Source organism: Callospermophilus lateralis, chromosome 6, assembly GCF_048772815.1.
Source record: "Callospermophilus lateralis isolate mCalLat2 chromosome 6, mCalLat2.hap1, whole genome shotgun sequence".
Taxonomy (NCBI): domain Eukaryota; kingdom Metazoa; phylum Chordata; class Mammalia; order Rodentia; family Sciuridae; genus Callospermophilus; species Callospermophilus lateralis.
In genome coordinates this window covers 148101231-148123883 of record NC_135310.1, presented here as the reverse complement: position 1 = coordinate 148123883, position 22653 = coordinate 148101231, and the positions used below count along the sequence as shown (strand labels likewise).

Below are 22653 nucleotides of genomic sequence, written 5' to 3'. Positions count from 1 at the left end.
GATGTGTAGAGGCCCACCAGGCCCCAGGTGGCTTGTCTCTGAGGGACAAAAAAGAAATAAGGAGGAATCAAATTGGAAGCGAGGCAGGGGCCCGGAGCCCACGAGCCTCTTTAGTAAACACCACCCTCTATCTGCAGAAACAATTCTTTAAAATCTTGCCTGACCAACTCTTTGGCAAAATGTCATCTCTCCCCAGGACCCGGTTGCCAACAGAGAGAGTGGGCGTGAGGTTGGCTGGCCTCGGTGAGGTCTCTTGTGTCAAAATATTAGTGGGGGGACAGTGAACAAAGGTCCAGCCCACACTCAAGAAAAAAGAAAAAATCAAACATTAAAGACTGTCCTTGGAGCTTTTCCCTAAGAATATACTCTCATTTATTCCAAGAACTTGACCATTTTGACAGGAGACACTTATTGCTTTGAAGTGACGGGAGCGCTTTCCCTTGCCTGCTAGGAAGTGGCTTGTTTTTTTTTGGGGGGGGGGGGAGGGGTGTTGTTGTTGTTGTTTGCTTTTTAAATTGTTCTCCCTGTTGATCCCGGTGAAGACTGTATATAGGGCTTCAAGGGGTTCAGTTACAAACTTAGGTGCCAAAGGTGGTATCACAGACAGGAGTTGCTTTCCATCTCAATGGTAGAGACTTTCATGAATGAACCGCAGGAGGCAGTAACTAGGCGCTCAATGGTGAGCTGCAGGCTCCTGGTGGACTACGGATCCCACAAGGGCTTTTTCAAATGAGTGAAGTCCAAGGCCTCATGCGGAGCCCCCTGAATCCCACACACAGGGCAAAGGACTAAGCGGTCATGGCTGCCTCTCAAGGGAAGCTGGATTGGCGGAGCCCTGACCATGGCCACAGTCCCTGGGAGAATCCAGAGCACAGAGGAGGATGTCGGGAGGTGAGAGCCAGGATGGAGTTTTCTAGGGAACATTTTGTGAAAGAGACGGCCTGCAAGCTGGGGACCAGGGGGAGGGGTGCGCAGAAAGATGATAAGAAAGAAGCTGGAAAGAGGGACCAGGTGTCTGTGTGTCTGCATCCCATTGATCAGCTGTCTTCACAACTTGGGAGCAATACCTGTGTCTCAGCGAGGCCCACGAGTGGGAGACTGGACCCTAAGGAACTGACAAACAGGGCCTCAGAGAAGGAAGGGTATCCAGAGGAAACCCTCGTCAGGTGCTGTGTACCATGGTCAGGGCCACACAGACTCAGGAGTGAGAAGGGCTGGGTTTATATACCAGACCTGCTGCACATCTGCCCCCAAACTTTGCACATGCTGCAGAACTTCTATAACTACTTTGTAGGATTGGTACCTGAGATGAATATTAAATGAAATCATATTTGCAAATATCTAGTCCAGGGCCTGGCACCTGGAAGGGCTTCTGTCAAGGCTGAATAAGCCAGGAGTCTATGGAATTAAAGGAGAAAATTCTCACTGGCTGCTCTTTGTTTGAGAGATTTCTGAAGACTTGTGATAGAATGGAGAAGTTGCTGCCTCCTATTATTTTTTGAAATAATTTTGCTCGATGTAGGTTGCTTTTTAAAAATCAGTATCAAACTAGACAGGGTAAAACACGGTCCTAGCATGCTTAGCCTTTTTTAGGCCTGGCCTTGGTTTCTTCTCTATTCATTCAGCTTCTAGACTATTCCTCTGTGGATGTGGAAGGGTCTATACTTTTGTCTGAACTCAGTCCAGATAAAACTTGCATTATTCTAGAACAATGATCAGCACATTTTTTTTTTTTTTCTGTAGAGGGTCAGATAATGTTTTTTTGGCTTTGCCCTATCTGAGGTAACCACACAACTTTGCCATTGCAATTCAGAAGACAATGTGTAAATCAGTACAGGTGGCTTAACTCAATGAATGTTATTTACAGCGAGGAGTAGTGGAGCAGAGTGTAATCCCAGTGACTCAGGAAGCTGAGGCAGGAGGATCACAAGTTCAAGGCCAGCCTCAGTAATTTAGCCAGACTCTGTCTCAAAATAAAATTAAAATTGAGCTGGGGATGTAGTCAATGGTAGAGTGCCCCTAGGTTTATTCCCCAGTACCAAAACAAACAAAACAAACATTATAGAGACAGAAATTTGAATTTCAAATAATTTTCACATCTTAGGAATTGTTATTCTTCTGTGTTTTTTTTTTCCTTCAGCCATTTAAAAATGTAAAATCTGTTCTTAGCTCATGGATACAGAACAGGCAACAGGCCCTGTGTTGATTCTGAAGGATGTATCCTAGGTCCATTTTTAATAAATGTTATCTACACCGTTTCCCTCAGACACACACCTTTTCCTCCATCCCTTCTTGGACACTAAGCAGAGCCTTGGGGTAAACATATGCTCTTTGGGTGGGGGTGTAGTTCAGTGGTGAAGCGCTTGCCTAATATTTGCTAGGCCCTGGGTCCAGTCCCCAGTACCACAAATAAACAAACAAACAAATGGGTCCTTTGAAGTTCCATTTATCTTCTTATTCATTCAGCAAACACTTAGGCATCTGTAAGGTGTAGGGGGACGCAGCCACCAACAAGACACCACCCCAGCCCTCTGGAGCAAGCATACACCCAAGCCGGGGAGACAGACATCAACAAATCACAACCTGTGGTGGAAAAGCCCTCATAATAGAGCCGTGTTCCCAGCACAATGGGGGCATAGTAAAGGGAGAGAGGAATTGGCTCTGAAAGGACGAGGTGGGCAGGGTGGGGTGTTGACAAAGATGCACAAAAGCGTTAGTGTTGGGCTTGCTGAGAGCAGAAGGCTGCAGCTAAGGTACTCCAGGCAGGGGGACCCGGCTGTGCAAATTCAGGACGGTGTAAACCTGTCCTGGAATGGGTGAGGCCCAGCCCTAGGTGGCTAGAGGATGGGACAGGAGGAGGGAAGAGGCAAGGTGAGGTCGGAAAGGGAGGGGTCTCAGCGAACAGCCCCTTACCGTGTCCATGGAGGTTTTTAAACATGGTGTGATGTTTACAATACCGTGATCGGCTCCCGTTCCAGGGATTAAGCAGGTAGTGCTGTGGAACCCAGATTGGAGAGGTTTGGCGTGGGGAGACTCGGAGATCATCAGAATAATTCAGAAAGAGATTTGAGAGGCCAAGCTAAAGTTCAGATTGTCCTCACTGTTCAAGCTGGTGGTGGGCCTCCCACACAGGCTCCTCACCTCTCTGAGCAGCAGCTTCGTCGTCTGTGAGAGGCTGGACTAGATGAGTTCCAGGTTTGCTTTCTGCCGCTCTGGGTCTGTGACTTCGCCCTTACTCTTAGAACAGCCACATGGGCTTCTTCCAGGTTGTGGACTGACGCATCACCTCCTCCTGGCATTCTCTTGATTTTGTTCTGGATTCCTGCCAATTTACCATGGCAGCTGGAAAATCACTTGGCTGGCATTGGCTCCCACCTCCTCGCTCCTGCCTACAGGAGCGGGTCTGGGAAGACAGAGCCCCTGGCAGCCAACCAGATAGCAAGGCTGACGGGCAGATACACACACCCACTAAGGACAGTGCTGGAGCGCACAGGGGTGGGGTCCCAGGTGCCCGTGGAAGGAGTATGATTGCTGGTGCAGTTACTTAGTCTGGTTTAAGCTTCACTGTTGCACCCAACAGCTCAGGGCCCAGATGCATGGGGGGCTGTTTCTCTATTTATTGAGAGACTTTGTGTTTTCCCCAAAGGATTTTTAAGGAAACACACTGAATGACACTAATGAAGTCACAACTATCTCCTTTGCCTAAGCCACATTAAAACCAAAGCTTAACGCTTTAGCTAATAGCCTGCCATCCTTGAGTGTTTAAACAAAGGGTGAAAACACAGAAATAGATCATTCCCTACTCAAAACACACCAATGGCTTCCCGTCACATTCAGGAAAAAATCCAACCTACTTTCCACCGGCTTCTCCACACTTGTCTTCTCCATGGGTCCCATGTGTGTAGGCCACGCTCACACTGCACTGCTCACTATCCTTAAAACACGCCCCGCTCATGCCTCCTTGGGCCCTGTCGATGGGTCACTTCTTCTATCTAAAATATTCTCTTCCCAGATCTGTAAGAGGCAAGATCCTCATTTTATTCACATTTCTGATTAGATAGCACCTCCTTAGAGGGGCTTCCCCAATCACTATATCTACAAGAACACACACACACACACACACACACACACACACACGTCTGTTTCCCTCTAGCATTTTTTCCTGCTTCATTTTTCTTCAACATTTGTCTCTGCAAATCATCTTGTACATTTACTCATTATTTTCCTCTCCTTTCACCTCTAAGCTCCATGAGGGCAGGAACTAGGCCTGTCTGGGATATCATCATTTCCTTCCCACCTAGAAAGGTAATTGGTGGCTGGTAACCAAGTGATATTTGTTAAAATTAGACCCCTACCTATAAAAGGACGGAACACAAATGAGGGGCTTTTCCACCTGTTTGTGAATGCCTGCTGCACTTACAACACCAACAGCAGCCCCATGTTGTTAATTGTACAATTAATATGATTAAAATTGATGATATTTACATAATACACACTAATGTCACATGGCAGCAACAGAATAATACAAAATTAATATCAGCATTAAAATAATGACAATAGTAATAATAATAATAAGCAACCATCGATTAAGGTCTTTCAATGTACCATTGGCTATTCATTTCTATCCACATTGTTTCCTTTAAATCTCATTATAACCCTAGAGGGTGGTACCATTACTTTCTCTATTTTATATTTAAGAACACTAAAATGAAAAAGTTAAAAAAATCTTCTGAGATTCCAAAATGAATTTACCTGATTCCAATAATCTTTTGTTTTCCTTTACGCAAGTAACTACACACCAACCTACAGCACCTTGAAATGAATTTCAGGTGGATTTAAAGTGTCTTACTGTACAGGATAGAAACAGGAAAACTGGAAGATCATTTGGTAGGAATAAAACTTTCCAAGCTAGAGAATGAAATTACAAAAAGCCCTCATATGGGTTTTGGGATGCTGTTTTGAAACATTAAAGCGGGATGGGATAGTTGGTGTTTACTTAACTCAGTGGTACTCATCAAACAAAACAGAAGGAGGATTCAGCTTGGCCACTTAGGAGGTCAAAGGAATGTTATCCAGATCTCCTGGAGCCCAAGACTCATCTTACAGATAGAAAGGTCTTTGACTTGTTGTTCTCCCTTATCCAAGCAGACACCAAAAACATCTTCCTGCAAGCTAGCAAAGACTTTGCAATACTGCATCTTAATAGTGCTCAGAAAGAAACTGCAAAATCACTCAGGCTCATTTTTGCTTTAAAGCCAAATGAGGAAAGAGTAAGGCCTACAGGAGAACAGAACAGGTGTGTCTACCTCATTATGACTGTCAGAGTGCTGTGTCCAGCCAATTGGTGCCATATTAAATGATGGACTCCATTGCAAACCCTGTATGCATAAACCTCTTTCATAGGACAGCTGCTCTCCTGTTCTATTTGCTTAGATCATAAAAGTAGATTTTTAACCCATTGGGAATTTGGAGAGGAAAAAAAAAATCAAACTTGTTCTGATCCAAATCAGTCAAGGGAAAAAAAAATAAGGATTGATTTTCCAACCTAGAGTCCTATAGTCTGGTTGGGGTTAGTCCCCTTCAGGGACACATATCATTTGGACTCACAAAGTCTCAATCCTGAAACCCATGGAGAAGGGTCTTTCACCTCACTGAAGGTGACCATTTCTGTCCTCTCCTCAGAAACCACGTGCTGTGCTTCACTACAGAGAGCCGGTCTTTTTAACCAGTGGGGCTTTTCTGTTGTCTCCCCAGATAATAAGTGTTGGTGGGTTAATGGGTCATTTGGGGAAGAGAGGTCAGAAGGAAAAATCCCTAATGTTCAAAGCTGGAACTATCCATGCTAGCCATCAAAGAACAGAGCTCATCGGATGGCGATGATGTATAGGGCGTGCACTCGCCTGCCCCATCCCAGGGGTCACATCTAACCTTTATCCTCTGCAAAGACAGGGGAGGTCGCTGAATGTGTCTGACACTCAACTCTGGAAGGCCTGATGAGAAGCTGTCCAGGGAACCGCCCCCCCCCCCCCCCCCCAGTGCCTATGCTAGGGAGTTCCTTCTCACTGAGGGAGAATTGTATTCCGGCGGCTCCTTGCAGACTGACGTTGCAAAGTACTTTGAACATTGAAAAGAACAAAAAAAGCAAACAGCCACAGAAAAGGGAGGGAGGGGGAGGGAAAAGAGAAAGAGACAGCGATATCAGCAGGGGTGGTTAGTAAAGGGGCCTGGAGACAGAAAACCTTTTGTTCCCCGAGTTCGTTTCATGTAGAGATTGCGAGGTGAATGGCTTTGAAATGAAATGGGTTTATGAACTAGTTGCTAGGTCACAGGAAGCGCGACTGTCAGACCGCTTTGTGAATTCGGATTCTTGAAATTTTAGGTTAATCTTAAAAGGAATGGATTCCCCCATTCCCTGGTTTCCTCTTTCTTTCCCTTTTTTTTTTTTTAATTTTTTATTTCGGATGTGGAGAGGGATGCCGAAGTTCAGGACGGTCCCCCACTTTCTGTTTTATTTTCCACCCTCTTTGATAATGTTAAAAAGAAACGATCACATTACAAGGTCTTTGTCGGAGTTTTTCCACAAGTTAAAGAGGTAGGCGGGGCGTGGGCGGTACCTTCCCCCACCAGCCAATGGAGGGACGGCATGCAAATGAGGTCTGTGATGGGCCTGCCTCAATCAAAACAGTGCGCTCAGACGCCGGGGAAGGCGCGCGGCGAGTCTCCGCGGGCAGCCTTCTCGCTTCTATTTAGCACTGCGCTCAATGGAGGGGCGGACACTCCGAGGCTTAATGCTGTCTGACTAGTGTAGGAAAAGGGCTCCACTCAACGCGGCCGAAATGAAGTATAAGGTAAGAGTTCCTTTTTACATAACGTTTCTTTTGGAAGCTGGAGGCTATGCCTGAACGTGTGTGCAGGATTCTCCCCGTGACAGCTCCTCTGCCCAGACCCCGTCCCTGCCTGGGAGGGTTCTGAGCTGGGTCTCGGCCACGCAGGTGGGCCAGCGAGTAGACACTCGGTCTTGGAGACCTACGCCGGGAGGGCACAGTCCACCCCAGTCTAGCCGCTGTGAAAGTTGCGGGGGAAATGACGTGTGAGAAGTTAGACAGAGTCGCTTGCCAGCAGCCGCTGTAGATTAGAGGGTGTCTAGCTGAATCGCAGCACGCATTAGCTCAAGTCTCAGCAGCTCCCGGAGGCCTGGCCTCCGCTGCCCTGGGGAGCCCTAGTAAGAGGAATCAGAACTGCTGAGCCTCTTCCATGGGCTCTTAAAGCAAGATTTTTTTTTTCAGCCTTTACCTTAAGCATTTGATCTGAGAAGGAGTTAGCCATACTTACTTCTGGTGGAAGAAACTAAAAGCCCAGATACTATTATATGACTGACGGTGGAGCATTCTGACATCCTTAGATGGTATTGGATGTAAGAATAAATGAGTATTAGTCATTTCTCAAGAACATTTGGGGGGGGGGGATGTTGAATGGGCCCCAAGTATGGAGACTCTAACCAATTTATTGTGTCTGAAATTTACAGAGTGTCATAGTCTAATAGTTCCAGGCATGATTTTCCAGGGCACTGGCACCATGGTTTGTGTGTTCATTCTTGGCAAAAAAAAAAAAAAAAAAAAAGGACTTGCTCAGCATATCCCTTCTAAGGAGGCAAGCAACTTCCAGGGAACTTGATACAGAAGCAGATTTCAATGAATTGGGTATAAATTCTTTTCCTTCCTTCCTTCTTTCTTTCTTTCTTTCTTTCTTTCTTTTTAGTGATGAATAGACATGAGTCCTAAGCTTTTAAACAAAAGTGCTATTATTAAAATGAATTTTATTAAGGTGGCTATGCATGTGGATTGACAGTTTGTATTAGTTGATCTTCTGGATTATGCTAGCTGTGGGTTGTTTTGCTTTCTTTCAGAATTATTTAGCTTCTGGTCCATCCTTTTTTGATGTAAGGTTGTAAATACTTGCACTAGCTAATAGCACTGGCTAACCTTGGTGATAAATCTTTTGTTCAATGGCTGTAAATCTTGTTCAAAAGCTCTAAATGTAAATGCTAAAATGTCTTTACTATGATGCCTGAGTTACAGTTCTTGAAAAGGTTACAACTGTCTGAAGACACAGGTGTCAGTTTTCCTAGTGCTATTAACTTTCCATTATCTGCATCAGTAGGGAAGATCAGAGGATGATCCTAAGGACTACTGATATTTGACTTCAGGGTGCAATCAGAAACAAACCCTTCTACCTGGCAGAAAAGTCTCTTTCTTGAACTGCTTTACTCCATCTTTCCAAAGTTTCCTTACTTAGAGTGGTGATAGGACTACGTGTTCTTCAGCCTGCAATGATTTTTGACTCTTCCCTCCCTGTCGCTGAATAAAAATGGGCTTGCAGAAAAAAGAGAAAGTGTGTTCTTATATTATTGGAAAGTTAAATGGCTGAAATTAATTTCAAGTGCTGTAATCTAGAAGGTGACAAAAGTGACAAAGTCTAAAGTTACTTTTATTCAGTGACCTCATCTTGTTTACCTTTACTCTTTACAAAAAGAAAATACCATGGTGAAAGATGATGTAAATTGCAACTGGCTGTCATGGAGAACCCTGGAGTCTTTGCGGGTTCTTACCCATGTTAAATACTCTGCCAAATGATAAAACTACATGATTTTTATTTAAGCCCATTTCTCTCTAGTTCACACTAGAACTAGAGGGATTGTCCTATTTAACTCTTCCCATAACTCCATGAAGTATTCTTTTTACACGCACTTTAAATGTGGAAATTGTGGCACAGAGAGGCTAAGTAATTCATCCAGTGGCACAGAGATTGTGGGCATTGGGTTTGAACTGTGGCAATCTGGCTTCAGAAATCATGATTTAACCACTATTAAGAGAAAGAAAAAGAATCATCTTTGACCTCCGTAAAACATCAAGTTCAAGATTATTTCATCCCTAGTATTCCTATTTTATTTTTTCAGACAGTAACTCTACAAAACAGAGTGAAATGCATGCTTGGCAGCTAATTAATTTGAGCGATTTAGGTAGTAAACCCAGATAATTATTAGATTGTAAAATCCAAGAGTCAGATATTATCTCTTAAACGCTATGTTGCTCTATTAACTATAAATTTAGCACAGACTTAAAAATGTTCATTGAGAGATTTATACATAAGGCCCTAAAAGGTGTTTTGCTGTTATTAACCAGATGATCTGGTTTGGCCACTTCAGGGATCACAACTAGTGAGCAACCAACATTCACTTGTTTTGTTCTTAAGATACCAACATCCAGGAAGGCCCTAAGGCCCCACCCACTCCATGCAGGCCAGCCCTGAGGCCCCGCCCACTAGTACCCAGGCCTGGAAGGTGTACAGGAGACTACTACGCTTAAAGTCTAAAGCCTAAGCAGCTTTGTGCTTTGCCAAATTTCTGAGCCCTTACGTGCCTGCAGTAAATTGTAAATTATTTATCTAGTCTGTCATGCAGCAAGTTTATTCTTAAACATTTTTTACTGAAGAAAAAGTACAGATGGAGTTTACAGTACAATTAAGAAAGCTACAATCTGAAATTCAGATTTCTGCCGTTCTGGTTGAATGGGGGCCAAGTAGGTCAAGGAAAGGAGAAAATGTGTGCAATGAAAAGCTTTTGAGGGAAACTGTGACATTATTTTTATTTTCTCAAGCTAGCCTGAGGAAAAAAATGATAGAGAATCTTTAATGTACCCAATAGGATCATTCACATCCCCTTGAATTCTCAGTTCTTTCTTCACTTTGATAGCTTGACTTTAAATTCTCTGTTTTTCTCTAAATGATTTATTGCACTCAATCCAAATGTGGCACTCTTCCCTCCCTCCTCCGTCTTTTAAAATCTCATATGAGATCAATGCATTTAAAAGCACAATAAAACATTTTGAAAAATATTAACTTCATTATTGCTGTATTTATTTACTTAGCAACCCCTTTTTCAAAGCTAAATGACTTACATAGAGACAAAAGTCTTTGTAGAACTGTAGGTGTTCTGGTAATACCAAACTTAGCATGTTGCAGTGTGTCACATACCAAGAATTCCTTTAGCATCCCTTTTTTGCTGGAATATACTTCAGTTCTGTTCCCAGAATTTTTTCAGTGGCTTCCTGTTGTTCCCCACCTCCATTCCTCTACAAAAAAATCTCCTCCACTTTTCAAGTTCCTTTGCCAATTTCCTCCATCTCGTTTTCTCCGTCAAGATTATCCTGTGCTTCTCTTATACCAGACTTGTGCAAGACTCACCTCCCCACTCACATGGATATGAGGCCCTTTGTGCACCTCCTGTGGCCCTCATTTTGCCCTCTTCTCGGACTCTGCTATGGGAAATCCTGTTCCTACACTGTTTCCATAAGTTGGCCCCTGGACCTGTGTGTACGTGACTTTGAGTGGTTTGTCACTTCCTTCTAAAAAAGTCTCCTCATCTATCCCCTCTATAAAGCAATCAAAAGCCTGCACCTTTGTCTCCTGGATTGTACTATATAATCCCTTAAATAGGCTTTATTTTTTTTACCTTTGCCCTACTCTGTTAGCAATACCTTACTTATTAACCCCTTTCATCAAATTGCTACCTCCATGATAACCTGTAACTACTCATGTTGCCTCCTGGGCTGTCCAGTTTTAAATACTCCACATTGTATACAAGAGAACCATCCTTTAATTGTATGTAGAGGCAGATTGATGGACAAGTCCTTGAATTTGAAGTTTGATCTAGGATTGCTTAAGCCTCAAAGGGGCAGGGACTTGGTTTTATCTGCTCTTCTGCTAGAGGCAAGATGAATTGTGGACTTTGCAGAGGGTGTTTGTTTCTTGTGGCTTACAGCTCTGTGACCTTGGGCAAGTTAGGTGGACAGCCTCAGTTTTATCTGTAGAACAGGGAAAGCAGGAACAACTTCTTCCTATTTTTCTAAAGCCTGGGATAATAAGTGTATGTAAAATACATACCACGGTTCCCAGCATTGGGTAAGCAGGAGATGCCAGCCAGCCCAGCTCTCCTTGGACAATAGATGCTCTGTAAAGGTTGAAAGGGTGGTATGGAGTTGGTGGCAGGGTTATATCCACATCCCAGTCACTAGGCTTGGGTAGTGATCTTGTAGATTGTAGTAATCTTGAAGATTGTTGAGTGTCCCCAGGCCTGGATGTGTATCGTGGAAAGGCAGATACCCCGTGTGGGGCCTCGCAGTATACCCATGGCACATGGTCCCACTTCCTAACATACTGTTGATTTGGTTTCTTCATTGTTATTAATAAGACTTGATAAAGTTCTGAAATTACAGGACCTTGCACATAATAGGTACTCAGAAAATTCACTGCTGAATTGCGTAAAGTCTATGTACAATAGCCAGTTAAATAGCCACTTCAAAGGGTCTTAACACTGTGTGACCCAGTTGAAAGAACAAGGGTTGTGTTTCGAATCCCACTTTTGTTTCTTTCCAACAATACCATTTTCAGCAAGCTACTTTAGACCTCCATTTCCTTACTAATAAGATAGGAGGAATGATGTCTGTCTTATTAGATATTTAATATGTAACAGTTTCTAGTACATAGTAGGCATTTGACAAATGGCAGCTTTTATGTGATATTATAAGCTACACACACACATGAATAGTGATGGCGTGTGACAGCAGTTTTTCATGGTCAAGGTGAAGATTAGCAGAAGCTGATCATGCAGGTATCCAAATCATGCAGGCACATAAATACGGAAGTGTGATACAGCTACAAGTTTCAGAGGGAGCCTTCACTAGAATTGTTTACCATGACAGAAATATCAGCGAGGAAAAGAGAAAGTCAGCATTTTTAGAAAACCAAAGGTAGGTTCCGATCCCAGAAGGGAGGAGCATGAGAAATTCGGGATGAACTCTGCCCTCATCCTACTGCAGTCAGAGTGACGTCAATGTAAAGCAAGAGGTCTCACATCTCTATTTTTAGATCACTTTAGGGTTAGAAAGAAACCTAGACAAATTGGTTTGGAATACCAGCATCCTGGAGCTCTGCACTCCTCTGCAGTAACATATAGCCTTAATTACCAGGCCTCCCTGCCAAGACAAATGCAGCAGGGCCGTTGGGAAGAAATACAATATTTCCAACTTAAAATGCCAGAGTATAGCTGCCGGTTTCCTAGGCAATAGATGATTGCGAGGAGCAGGAGCCTGGAAAGAAGACAAAAACCCAAAAGCCCTGTTTATATTTCGTCAACCCCATCCCCTTGCATCTTATTTATTCTGAGCATTCCAGTCATCTCCCTGTGGTGATTCTTACTGGCTAACGAGGATCCGCCTGGCTGGGGGAACACCGCAGCCTGGCTGCAGACTCCTCCTGAGGAATCTCCATTTTAAGATCAGTGGCCTTATTGGTGACCCTTACCCTTTCCAGGTCCCCAGCTGGAAAGGGTGAATTTTTCAGAAGGTACTTTAGTAAACAGGCAATCTAGGTGGATCAAGGCATATCATGTGATGAAGGTGGAACTGGCACTCCAAAACTCATGGATGGTGACGCTGTGTGACAGCACCTTCTCATGGCTGAGGCAAAGAGTCGGGGCAGCTGACCATGAGAGACTAAAATTGCCAGTTGAAAATTTTTCCAGCATGTATGCCTGAACCCCACCATGGACTACTGAATCCAAGTTGATTTTAAAAAAAGAAAGAAAAACAGTCCCTTTTCCCACAGCCATTAATGGTGTTTAAATGGTGTCTAAGTAGGTGGTTCGAGATCCTTATTCAAAGGTTGGGTGCAGTGATTTAGAGGTGTCACATTTCTTGGCAAATCTTCTTGGTCTTGCAAATTCAAATGCTACTGCTATTTCTAATACGTCAAGGTAATAGTTATAAGATGTTACCAAAAATGTTCCTTACGTGACATGTTGATGTTTATGTTCACCAGAAAAAGAAAACATGGAGCCGCCATGAATATGTAAAAGTGCAAGCATTGCAAACCACAAAAATTTGTGCTAGCTACATTTGAAATTAACTTTAATTCCTTTCTGTACTCTTGTGTGTAGGGAGTTGTCTGTGGAGTTCAATGGTAAGTTGCAGTAACTAAAACACATAAAAGGTTTAAATTGGGTCAAACTCCTTTCTATCTATTAAGGTAATATGGATGTAGACAGTATGATGTGTCAACAATATTTTCCCTAATTTCTTTTTGTTAAAGCAAACACTGTATGCTCTCTCTTATGAGTGAGCCTTAATCTCATTGATTCATGGTTGTTGGCTTGTTTCCCTCAACGGAGAGCCTCAGCCCACAGGTAATGTGGCTGAAACTCCCAGCTCCTCTGCACTTTTCCATCCCTGGGGCTCTGGGCTCCACTGATGATGAGCTGGGTTTCTCTGCCCCCATAACAACCACCCCCCTCCCCAAATAATCATAATGTGTGAAGTCAGCATACAGGGAACGGCAGTTGCGTGGACGTATAGACACTGGAGCCTTCTTGGAGTTCATCGTCTTTAGTGTCGGGATATGTCAATCATCTGTCAAGTATTTTCACGGTTCTTATTCCTAGCTGTGGATCAGAAGTATTGCCATATTAGCACCAATGCACAGCAACAGCAAAAACGTAAAGCCCTCTCTTCCTGGAGTGGTCTTTAAATCTCAGATCCTCTTTGCTCAGAGCTCAATGTGATGAGCCTTTAAATGGAACTACAGCCCCCAAATCTTATTTCTCTTCATAACCCCATTAACTATAAGGCAGGACTTCCTAACAACCTCCCAGAGGCCCACAGGCCCTGGACATATATCTCATTTCCTTATAAAGATCATCTTGTCAATCAGAAGACACATTCATTGCCCAAATCACAGACTCTTACCACTACCTGTCTTGCTTTCTCTCAAATCCTAAATTCAACCAAGGCAAATCCACAAGCAAGAAACCTACTTGCATGTCTATCCTTGGTCTTTGTTTAGAGCATATGTAATTTCTTTGGGAAGGTATCCGTGTTTTACAAACCAAACAATGGGACATATGGCTTGACAGTGGAAAGGATATTTGAAACTGGGGATCATCATAGAAAGTTCAGGAACACATGGTCACTCCATAGATGGTCCACATAAGCTGCTCCAGAGATCAATCAACCACCAAAGGCATTATCCCTTCTCCCTTATGGCAGCCTTTTGCAGGAAACTATCTAAGGGTGTTTAAAAAAAAAAAAAAGTAGATTTAGGTGAATTCTTAGTAGAGAGTCATAAATAACATTTATTTGTGAATACTAAATTTCTCCTTTCATTTTTCCTTTAGAAAAATAGACATCTTTAGAAATGAAAACAAGCACATTTTGAAATATGGACTCGTTTGGAACACCTGAGAGTGCGAGGTGCTGAAGGGGATTGTATTTCAGTTGTTCTTGTTGTAAACCTGGCGAGGTGACTCCCTGCTCATAGCCCGCAGCGTCCAGCTCAAGCCTCCTGCCTCCCTTATTAAGATCTTAATTACAGACGCAGCTTAGTTCATCGCTGAAGGGAAAGAATTTTGTTTCTCTGAACTGTGTCTGCCTTTTGGTGTGGCAGGTGCAATTATGATGAGATCATTTCTGGTTTGTTTTCTTTTCCCGGAGGAATTATTTTTTTTTTTTTTGAGGGGGAGGAATATGGTTCTTAAGACACCTTTTCGTGAGCTCATCAGAATGCAGGAATAATAACTGTGCTCTGATTATATGGAGACTTTTTCTTCTGAAGAAATCAGAGTGTTTCACCTGTGTGACTTCATGATTCCTTGTGATATTTTATAAGGAACATGTTTAGTATCCCCACTTTGCAGATGGGGAAACAGAGGTGCAAAAGGCAGGCATTTCATTGCCACTGGTCTTGCAATGTGAGGACTGAGACCAGACTCTCCTAATTCAGTCCAGGGCCCATCTCCCCATCCAGGGTTTCTCAGCCTCAACACAATTGACATTTAGGACTGGATAATTCTTTGAGGAGAGGTGAAGAGGAACACTGTCATGTGCACCGTAGGATGTTTAACAGTATCCTAGGGGTCTCTTCATTAGATGCCCCAACCATCCATACACAGTCACATCTAAACCACGTCTCCAAACATTGTGTCCCCTGTGGTTCAAAATCCCCTCTATGGGCTGAGAACCACTGTTCTAATTTCTCCTACTTTCTTCTGCTTAAAAGAAATAATTGCCCTACAGGTTTTATGTGATGGAAGCATAGGTTTTTATTATGATTGAGGTTGAACTTAAGGTAACAGGTCTCAAGCAAAAAGCAACTTCCTCTTTCAGGCTTAGCCCCAATGTGTCCACGTGAATACCACAAAATACTAAGAAGCACAAGATCTTTCCAAGGCCAAGTGTAAAACCCGCAAACCATTTCTGAGGTAACACGTTCTCAAAGTCTTCCTCTGGCTTCTCTCTCTGCATTTACATCTAATCTTGGAACATGCATCTAGAACTAGCTCTTAAGACAGCTATTTTATTCGCCTAAGCTGACATATAACAAGTAGGAGCTTATCCGTACACCTAGCCACTGAACAATTCCACTCTGAGGTTTTCTTCTGCTCCATTTGCCGCTGCCATCTCTCCTCTCTTCTGAGAAGCTACAACTTCTAAAGGTTTTCCTTGAGACAGCTCAGCAGCAGTAATGCTGACAGAATGTGACATACACACCCCTCAGCCAAGAGTGTGAATCCATGTTTTAAAACTCTTTGAGGACCTCACAGGGTGGGTGGATATTAGCAATCAGGCACCAAACCCAGGTCAGGTGACATCTAAAACCGTTTAATCAAAGGTAGCATCCCAGTCTCACCAGCTGAATCCTGGGAGACAGACAACGCTTGCCAGTAGGTGCACATGTTGGCACGGGTGGGGCTGCCTGCGTCCGTGTGGAAGAGCACATGGAATGTGAGAATAGAAAGATCTTTTCCTTTTTTCAGATAACTTTATTAGATGTCATAACTTGTGAGTTCTGACTTTGGAGAAGTGATATCATTTTTGGAAAAATACCATAACAGAATAGATTGGAGTGTCCTACTCCTTTATAACTTAATTTTCATTTCTCTTCCCCGAGTACCTGTATGTTAGAGGGATTTGTCTAGACAGGCAGATAGATGTGATCTGGTGCCAGCACTATAACATTGGCTGGGATCCAGGTGGTTGTTTTATTGTTAATAAAGCCTATCTTTTGGGTGAGTGGGTGTCAGAGTGTCAGGCCTTCATCATTATATGGCGCCTGTCAGATTTATCTGGGGACAAAACCCTGAAAAGAGTTTGTGCCTGCCCCGTGTTTTTGATCCTTTGCCAATATACTATACTGAAAGTTATCAAAACCAGGCAACCTGGGACAAATGCTTATAAATCCCAAGGCTTAATAGCAACAGTGCTAAATTCCAAGATGGAAAAGAGTCTTAGGAAGGGCATTCTGGCCCAGGAGGAGAAAAACCCAAGATGAGAAGGGGAACCAGATGCTATCTCTGGCTCTGCTGCTAATCTAATCTAAGACCCTTTAGGCTGCAAAACAAAGAGACAGGGTTAGAATGGTCTCTTCTTGTTCTAAAATTCTACTCTAGTCAATTCTGGTCAACTAGTTCTAATACCCATAGAAACCTAGGTGCTCTTCCATCTTCTTTAAGATCCTTGGAAACTGCTTAGGTAAATCTCAAAGACCACAGATGAGTAGAGAATTAAACTACACACACACAAACACACACACACACACACACACACATATGTAAAACTTATGATCATCAGATTTGTTAAGAGAAGCTAATTTATTTTGCTAATTTATTTTCCACCATGCGTTAGGAAATAAAATTAGCTATGAAGTTGCACACCTGCCTGCCAACTTGAGACCTTAGAAGGCAGGGAAGGAGAAGAGCCATTTGAGGAAACACTTTCTAATCTCGCAGCTATGCTGTTCATTCATATTATATTACTCAATCTGCTCAGACTGAAATTTCTTTCAGAGACTCAAATATTCAAATTTGCAATGAGCATTGAATCTTTCCACCAGGTCTCAAGAAGTGATGTCACTTTGGTATATGAGCTATCACAATAATGCTGGGTTCTAGGCGATTCCTCCCCAAATAGGAATAGGTCCGAGTGGAAGAATGTTAAGATTCCTGAACCCACAAGTCCATGCACAACTGCACACAGGGAGCTGCCCCACAGCACAGAGATTATTCATGGTGTCTCATGCCGTGTCAAAGGGTACCTTTGGAAGGCAGAGGTCTAATATCACCTGCCTTAAGCACTCCCACTAGGAAATGCTTCCAACATAATGTTGTAACTAAGGTTCACAAAGCTGGGGAATCTAAGAAAATTGAGTGCATGGGGCAGAGTGAATAACATGAAGATTCAGGGAGGGTCCAAGATCCTCATCTAAACTCTGCAACCATTTTCCTGAAAATAAAAATCACTGGTTGAAACTCAGTCCAGGTGCCAGAGGAGTCTTCTGTGGGAAATGTGGATCACGCCTCACCAGAGTCAGAAGTACAACTCATGGGACCTGGCAGGAGCCTGCTGTTGCCTGTCTGTGTGCTCATTCAGATCACCCCCTGGAAAGTATGTCACAATGCAGGTGATGGCTATTCCCGGAAAACATGCAGGTTGTATCATATTCTGTCTTCTAATCCCTGTACTTGAAAGTTTTTTGTCTGCTACTTAGGAACATCGAGAGGATACGACCCCCCAAAATTCAACATTCCAGAACCTAGCTGTAAACCAAGTATTGCAAGAATCAAAATCCTGACACTTGCAGATATCCTGTGTTCTAAAATGGCTGTTTCCTTCTTTGGGGGAAAGCCCACATCCCCTTCTCTCCCAGAGGTAAAGATGTGGGAGGGAGAGGAGGAATATAGCCCTGGTCCTCCAGCTAAAGCTGATTTTTGTCAGGTCCCACAAAAGCCCAAGAGCCTTCCTTTCTCCTGTGAGCGTGCCCTGAGGCTGACCTGGATGGTGTTCATCCCCAGCAGCTTCCTTTAGGACTGATTTCATTGACAATGGCCATTTCCTTTAGTGGGTCAGTTTCTCAGGGTCTGTCCTCTGTGTGCCTGTGGCGCACGCATGTGAGTCCACCATAGTCCGGGGCTGAAATTCGGGCGGGGGTGGGGGAGAGGGGGTGTGCAGGAAAGTCGTGTTGTGGAGAATGTGGCAGCCCAGAGGCTTTGGCAAGATCTCCTGCATAAATATAGAATGAAGTAAAAAATAATAAGAGGAAGCCAGCTATTGATGATGCCATCGGTCTTAGTGACACACCAGCCATTGTCTCATTTCTCTTCAAAGAGCAGTATGAATGGTCATGGAAATTACACGTCACACCTCTCTATATTGGGACAAGCAGATAATTTCCCTGGCAATAAGCTTTCTTGACATTTTGATAGCAGTGGGGGCGGGGACAGGCAGGGAGGGTTTGGGGAGCGGAGGGGGAGCAGCTGTCACTTGGTACTGGCAGTTCTGGCCAGTTGCAAAGCATTTTCTTCCCCCTCCTCAGACACAGCTTGGGAACCAGGGACAGCAGAACCCAGACATTCTGGCAAAGTGTTTGAATGGTGCTCTGTCACCTACCCCCAGATGCAGATTGCTACGCTACAGGGAGAAAAGACTCTTTAAAGAGATCATTGTATTTTCATCTCACTGGGATGGTCAGTTCCTCTTGGCCTTCCTGTTTGCTCAGTAGTTGCGAACACCAGGTTCAGGGGGGTCAGGCTCCCATCTGCGTCATTGTCCTGTTTAAATAGGGAGGGGCAGGCACTCTCCTGCTTGCCATCTCCCATATTCTCTGGCTGTCAGGCCTGAGTGACTTGGATATACCATTTGTCTTTCTGCTTGGTTCGTTCCATCTGAGAAATTTGAACCAAATGTCTTGCTGAATTCTCTAGAAAAGCGATTTTGCCCTTCCTGTGGAGAACCAGAATATCAGAGGCCAGAAAATGGATTTCAGTTGAGCAAACGTTGAATGAGTATGCATTTGGTTTCAGATAGAGGGCCGAAGTTCTGGAAATGCAAAAGGAATTAGCACCCCTGAATTTCAGGGGTTCACAGCCTGGAAGGGGGATGACACAAGCTATCCTGTGAAAAGATAGAGAAACGGAGGGGAATCAGCTGGGTTTTGGAAAGATAACTACTCTGGGTTTTAAGGCAGAAAGGAGTTACATGCAGGAGAACCAGGTGGGAAGCAATTTCCTGTACTTCCAGAAAAAGAATTAGAGAGTCGCTGAGGACTTGAACTAGGAGAGGTGGGGAGGTGGGACACAGGGTCTGCTGATTGGCTTCCAGGTTGTGAAGAGACTCTGCCACCCTTGGGCTCCTGCATTCAGCAGGTGGGTGCATGCTGTCTCCTCAGAGAGGTCAAGCTGGAGAAAAGGGGGTTTTGTACTTGATGAGTTAGCGATGAAGATGGTCATTAGACGGTTGGACATAGAGCATTAATCTGTGTGCTCAGATGCCATCCCATAGAGGAGATTTCATGTCAGAACCAGGGAACCCTTTGGAGCATGACAACCTAAGAGATGGGGGGTGGAAGAGTGGAGGTGAGTGGTCAAGAGAGGAGGAAGAATCAGGAGGTGGCATCATGGAAGGCACGGAGGATCGGAGTTGGTATCCTTGCCAGAGGCCACTACAAGTAGGCTTCCTTCAAATGGTGTTTGGGACCCTAAATGGCAGTCCCAGTCAGGGTAAGAGCCTCAGCTTTTGAACATGCGCACTGGCTTTGTTTCATACCGTCCAAGTTCAGGACCTAGAGGCAGGAGTCCTAAGACCTTCTTGCCAGGTGACTTGGGAAATCATTAACTTCTTGCAGCTCCCCCTTCTCGTTTGTAAAGAGGAAGAGTTGGACTCTAGCTGTGGGAGCTTCAGGCTCTGTGCCCTGCCATGACTGTCTTGGTGTTTCCCCCAGCAATGGCTGCTTCTGCCAGCCTCTGGAGGCTTCCCTCCAGCTAGGTGTAGAGTTACTCGGGCTGTCTTATCTCTCCTTGATTTGTTTCTGTGTTGACCTTCCCTCCCCTGGAGATAAACATCCAAGGAGCTGGGGGTCGAGAAAGAGTAGCTCTTGAACAGACAAACCGCCTTTCTGGGGTTTTTCTAAGATGTTCAGATAATCAGCTTCTGACTCTCTGGGCTCAAGCAAGCAATCACATCTTCGCTCTAAAAAAAAAAGATCCCTCCAGTTCTCCTTGCTGGAAGAATTAACTCTTGGTTGACCGTCTTAGGAGTCTGTCACTTTTGAATGACATCGGATCAGGGGTGTTCCAGCTGAATTTAATCTGGCTTCTGTCTTTGTGCTGAGCTCTTGCTGCTGAACTCTTGCTCCAACACCAAATACAGCACATAAAAACCAAGCTCTTTACACGTGGCTTTCCCTCCTTTCTAAGGATGTATTGTATTCTGCTGGAATCTGGTGACATTTATCCATATTTTATCAAGTAAGATCATTTTATGATTTTTACTATTATTATTTTGTATTCAAGGGTCTTTTGAAGGTACCCCATGGTTTCATTATTACCATTTGTAGAGAAATATACCAGGAGAGGTGACCAGAACTTACTGTAAATTCAGAGAAATGTGGCTTTGAGATATAGTTCTTCCAAAATGTAATGGGGAATAAGAGAAATATAGTCCTATCTAAGGGAGATAGTTTATATATATATAAACTGTCCAAGTTCAGGACCTAGAGGCAAGAGGTCAGGCTCCTTATCCTTGTCCTAAGACCTTCTTACCAGGTGACTTGGAAAATCATTAACTTCTTGCACCTCCTTATATTTTATATATAAAATATCTCCCTGAGATAGGACTAACCTTTGATTGAGAACTGAGAGGAGGTAAATAAGGTTCCTGAGGTCACAGTTCAGTGGCCTATGCCCATAATCCCCAGTCTCAGGAGGCTGAGGCAGAAGGATTACAAGTTTGAGGCCAGCCTCAGCAACAGAGTGAGGCCCTAAGCAACTTAGCAAGACCCTGTCTCAAAATTTTAAAAAATAAAATAAAATGGGCTGGGTAGGTGGCTCAGTAGTAAAGCACCCACCCCTGGCTTCAATCCCCAGTACCCCTGCCCCCCCAAAAATCCTCATAGTAAACCCATGAGATGGGCACTACCTATGACCAAGACATAAATGAGAGGTATAATTAGCCCAAGAAACACAATCAGGATCCCCAAACCAGGAATCCATTTATTCTATAGGCATGAAAAGAATTGGCCATTTTCACAGAACCCTCTATTAGATCAATAATGATTTGATGAATCAGTAATGGAATTGAGCCCAGCTAAGACACCGAGTCACAACTAAGACAGCTTAGCCTTCTAGACTCCAGTTCTATTTCCATTTCTGACACCAAAGTGTGACCTCAGGCAAATGATGAACTGGCTCCCCAGACCTGTGTCCTCACCTGTGAAGTAGAAATGTTGGGCCCTGCTGGTCTCTAAGGTCTCCACAGCTGTCACCTGTTGTGCTGGAGAGTGGCTGGGTACAGACATGGGCTCTCTAAAACTTGCACAGAGGTTAAACTGCTCCCACTCCTGCCCAGCCAGGGTTGAGGATGTGTGTCAGCATATGGACAGGTGTCAGGATGGTGCTGGGCCCCAGCCTGACATCAACAGCTCTAAACCCTAATCTCTGTAGGCAGGGGGAAACTGGAGGGAAGTCATGGGTCAGGGGAACTCACCCACAGTGCCCAGCTTAGCACGGAGTAGGGGTTCTGAAGCTCCCCCAGGACTGGCTCTCCATGTCCTGTTAAAACCTGAGCATGCTGCTCACCAGGTGGAGGGAAGGATCGGGATGGGAAATAGCATCTAGACCTGCGCTCACAAGGGGTTTCTATCTGCCTCTAATCAAGCACGTCTGGTGTTCTCCTGGGTGCCTCAGGGTGTTCCATGGAGTTGGAAACGACCCAACTCTACTCTGAGTCTCCTGCTGATTATGCTGATTAGTTCGGTGGGACTCTGCCTTTCCGCTGTCTTCTGTTTCTCTTCTGTAATCCTACAGCTATCAACTGGGCGCAGCTCCATTACTCCTGATTTCATCTGGGGACTTCTTTTAGCCATTCTCAGAGGTTGAATGGACCCAGGAGAAAGGGACTGAGACCAATAAGTGGTCAGCTCCCTCCTGGCTCTGTCATCACAGCCTGACTGGCAGAGTCACTTCCCCAAGATCATTTGGTACAAAGGATCAGCTTCTTGTCCTCTGTAACCTGATGACTTTTCTTTTTCATTATAAAACACCCTAAAGATGAAAAGAGAGAAAAAAGGGGGGAGATTTTATAATTATGACACATTCTTGGATGGTTCCACAAACTTGGATAGAATATGACCTGATTTTATCTTTTTGTATATGAACTTCTCATTGTTAGAAGGAACCCAGGGTTTCCTGGAATATATACCAAGTACAACTTTCATCTGAAACACAGACTCTTTGGTTTCCCTTGAAACTCCCTTATAACTCATCTGTCTAGATCACAGGATTCCTGGCTCTCGAAAAGCGTAAGGATTTCAGTCCACTCCTTGAAGACCACCAGAGAGCCTCCTGGGGACTGACATCTGTGGCTTTGTCTCCCTTCCTTAAGTAGTTGTGCTGGCTAAAAGGAGCTTTGCTGACAGTAGTAGAATTGGATCCCTTCCAACCTCTGACCAGACAGGTCCCTCAAATCTAGGGCCGCTCCACGGCAAAGAAGACCATATGCAAGACCTGAGCTTACAGGCACCGTACGGGGAAAATGATTAACGTACGTACGT

The 22653-nt window shown here is 44.1% G+C and overlaps 2 protein-coding genes across 3 annotated transcripts in view; one reads left to right on the top strand and one right to left on the bottom strand.

The window, feature by feature from the left end:
* The window catches only part of Smim13 (small integral membrane protein 13), a 120588-nt gene that overhangs the window by 7139 nt on the left and 90796 nt on the right, over positions 1–22653 (bottom strand). The gene's annotated exons all lie outside the window — the stretch shown is intronic.
* Nedd9 (neural precursor cell expressed, developmentally down-regulated 9) overlaps positions 1–22653 on the top strand; it is a 173089-nt gene that overhangs the window by 120825 nt on the left and 29611 nt on the right. Inside the window, exon 1 of one of the 2 annotated variants that reach the window (XM_076859190.1) lies at positions 6706–6848. The exons of the other annotated variant lie outside the window; for it this stretch is intronic. Within the exon in view, the coding sequence (XP_076715305.1) occupies positions 6837–6848 (12 nt within the window). The 5' untranslated portion in view covers positions 6706–6836. Of the gene's footprint in view, positions 1–6705; positions 6849–22653 lie in introns of those variants that run through there. 2 annotated transcript variants of the gene reach the window in all.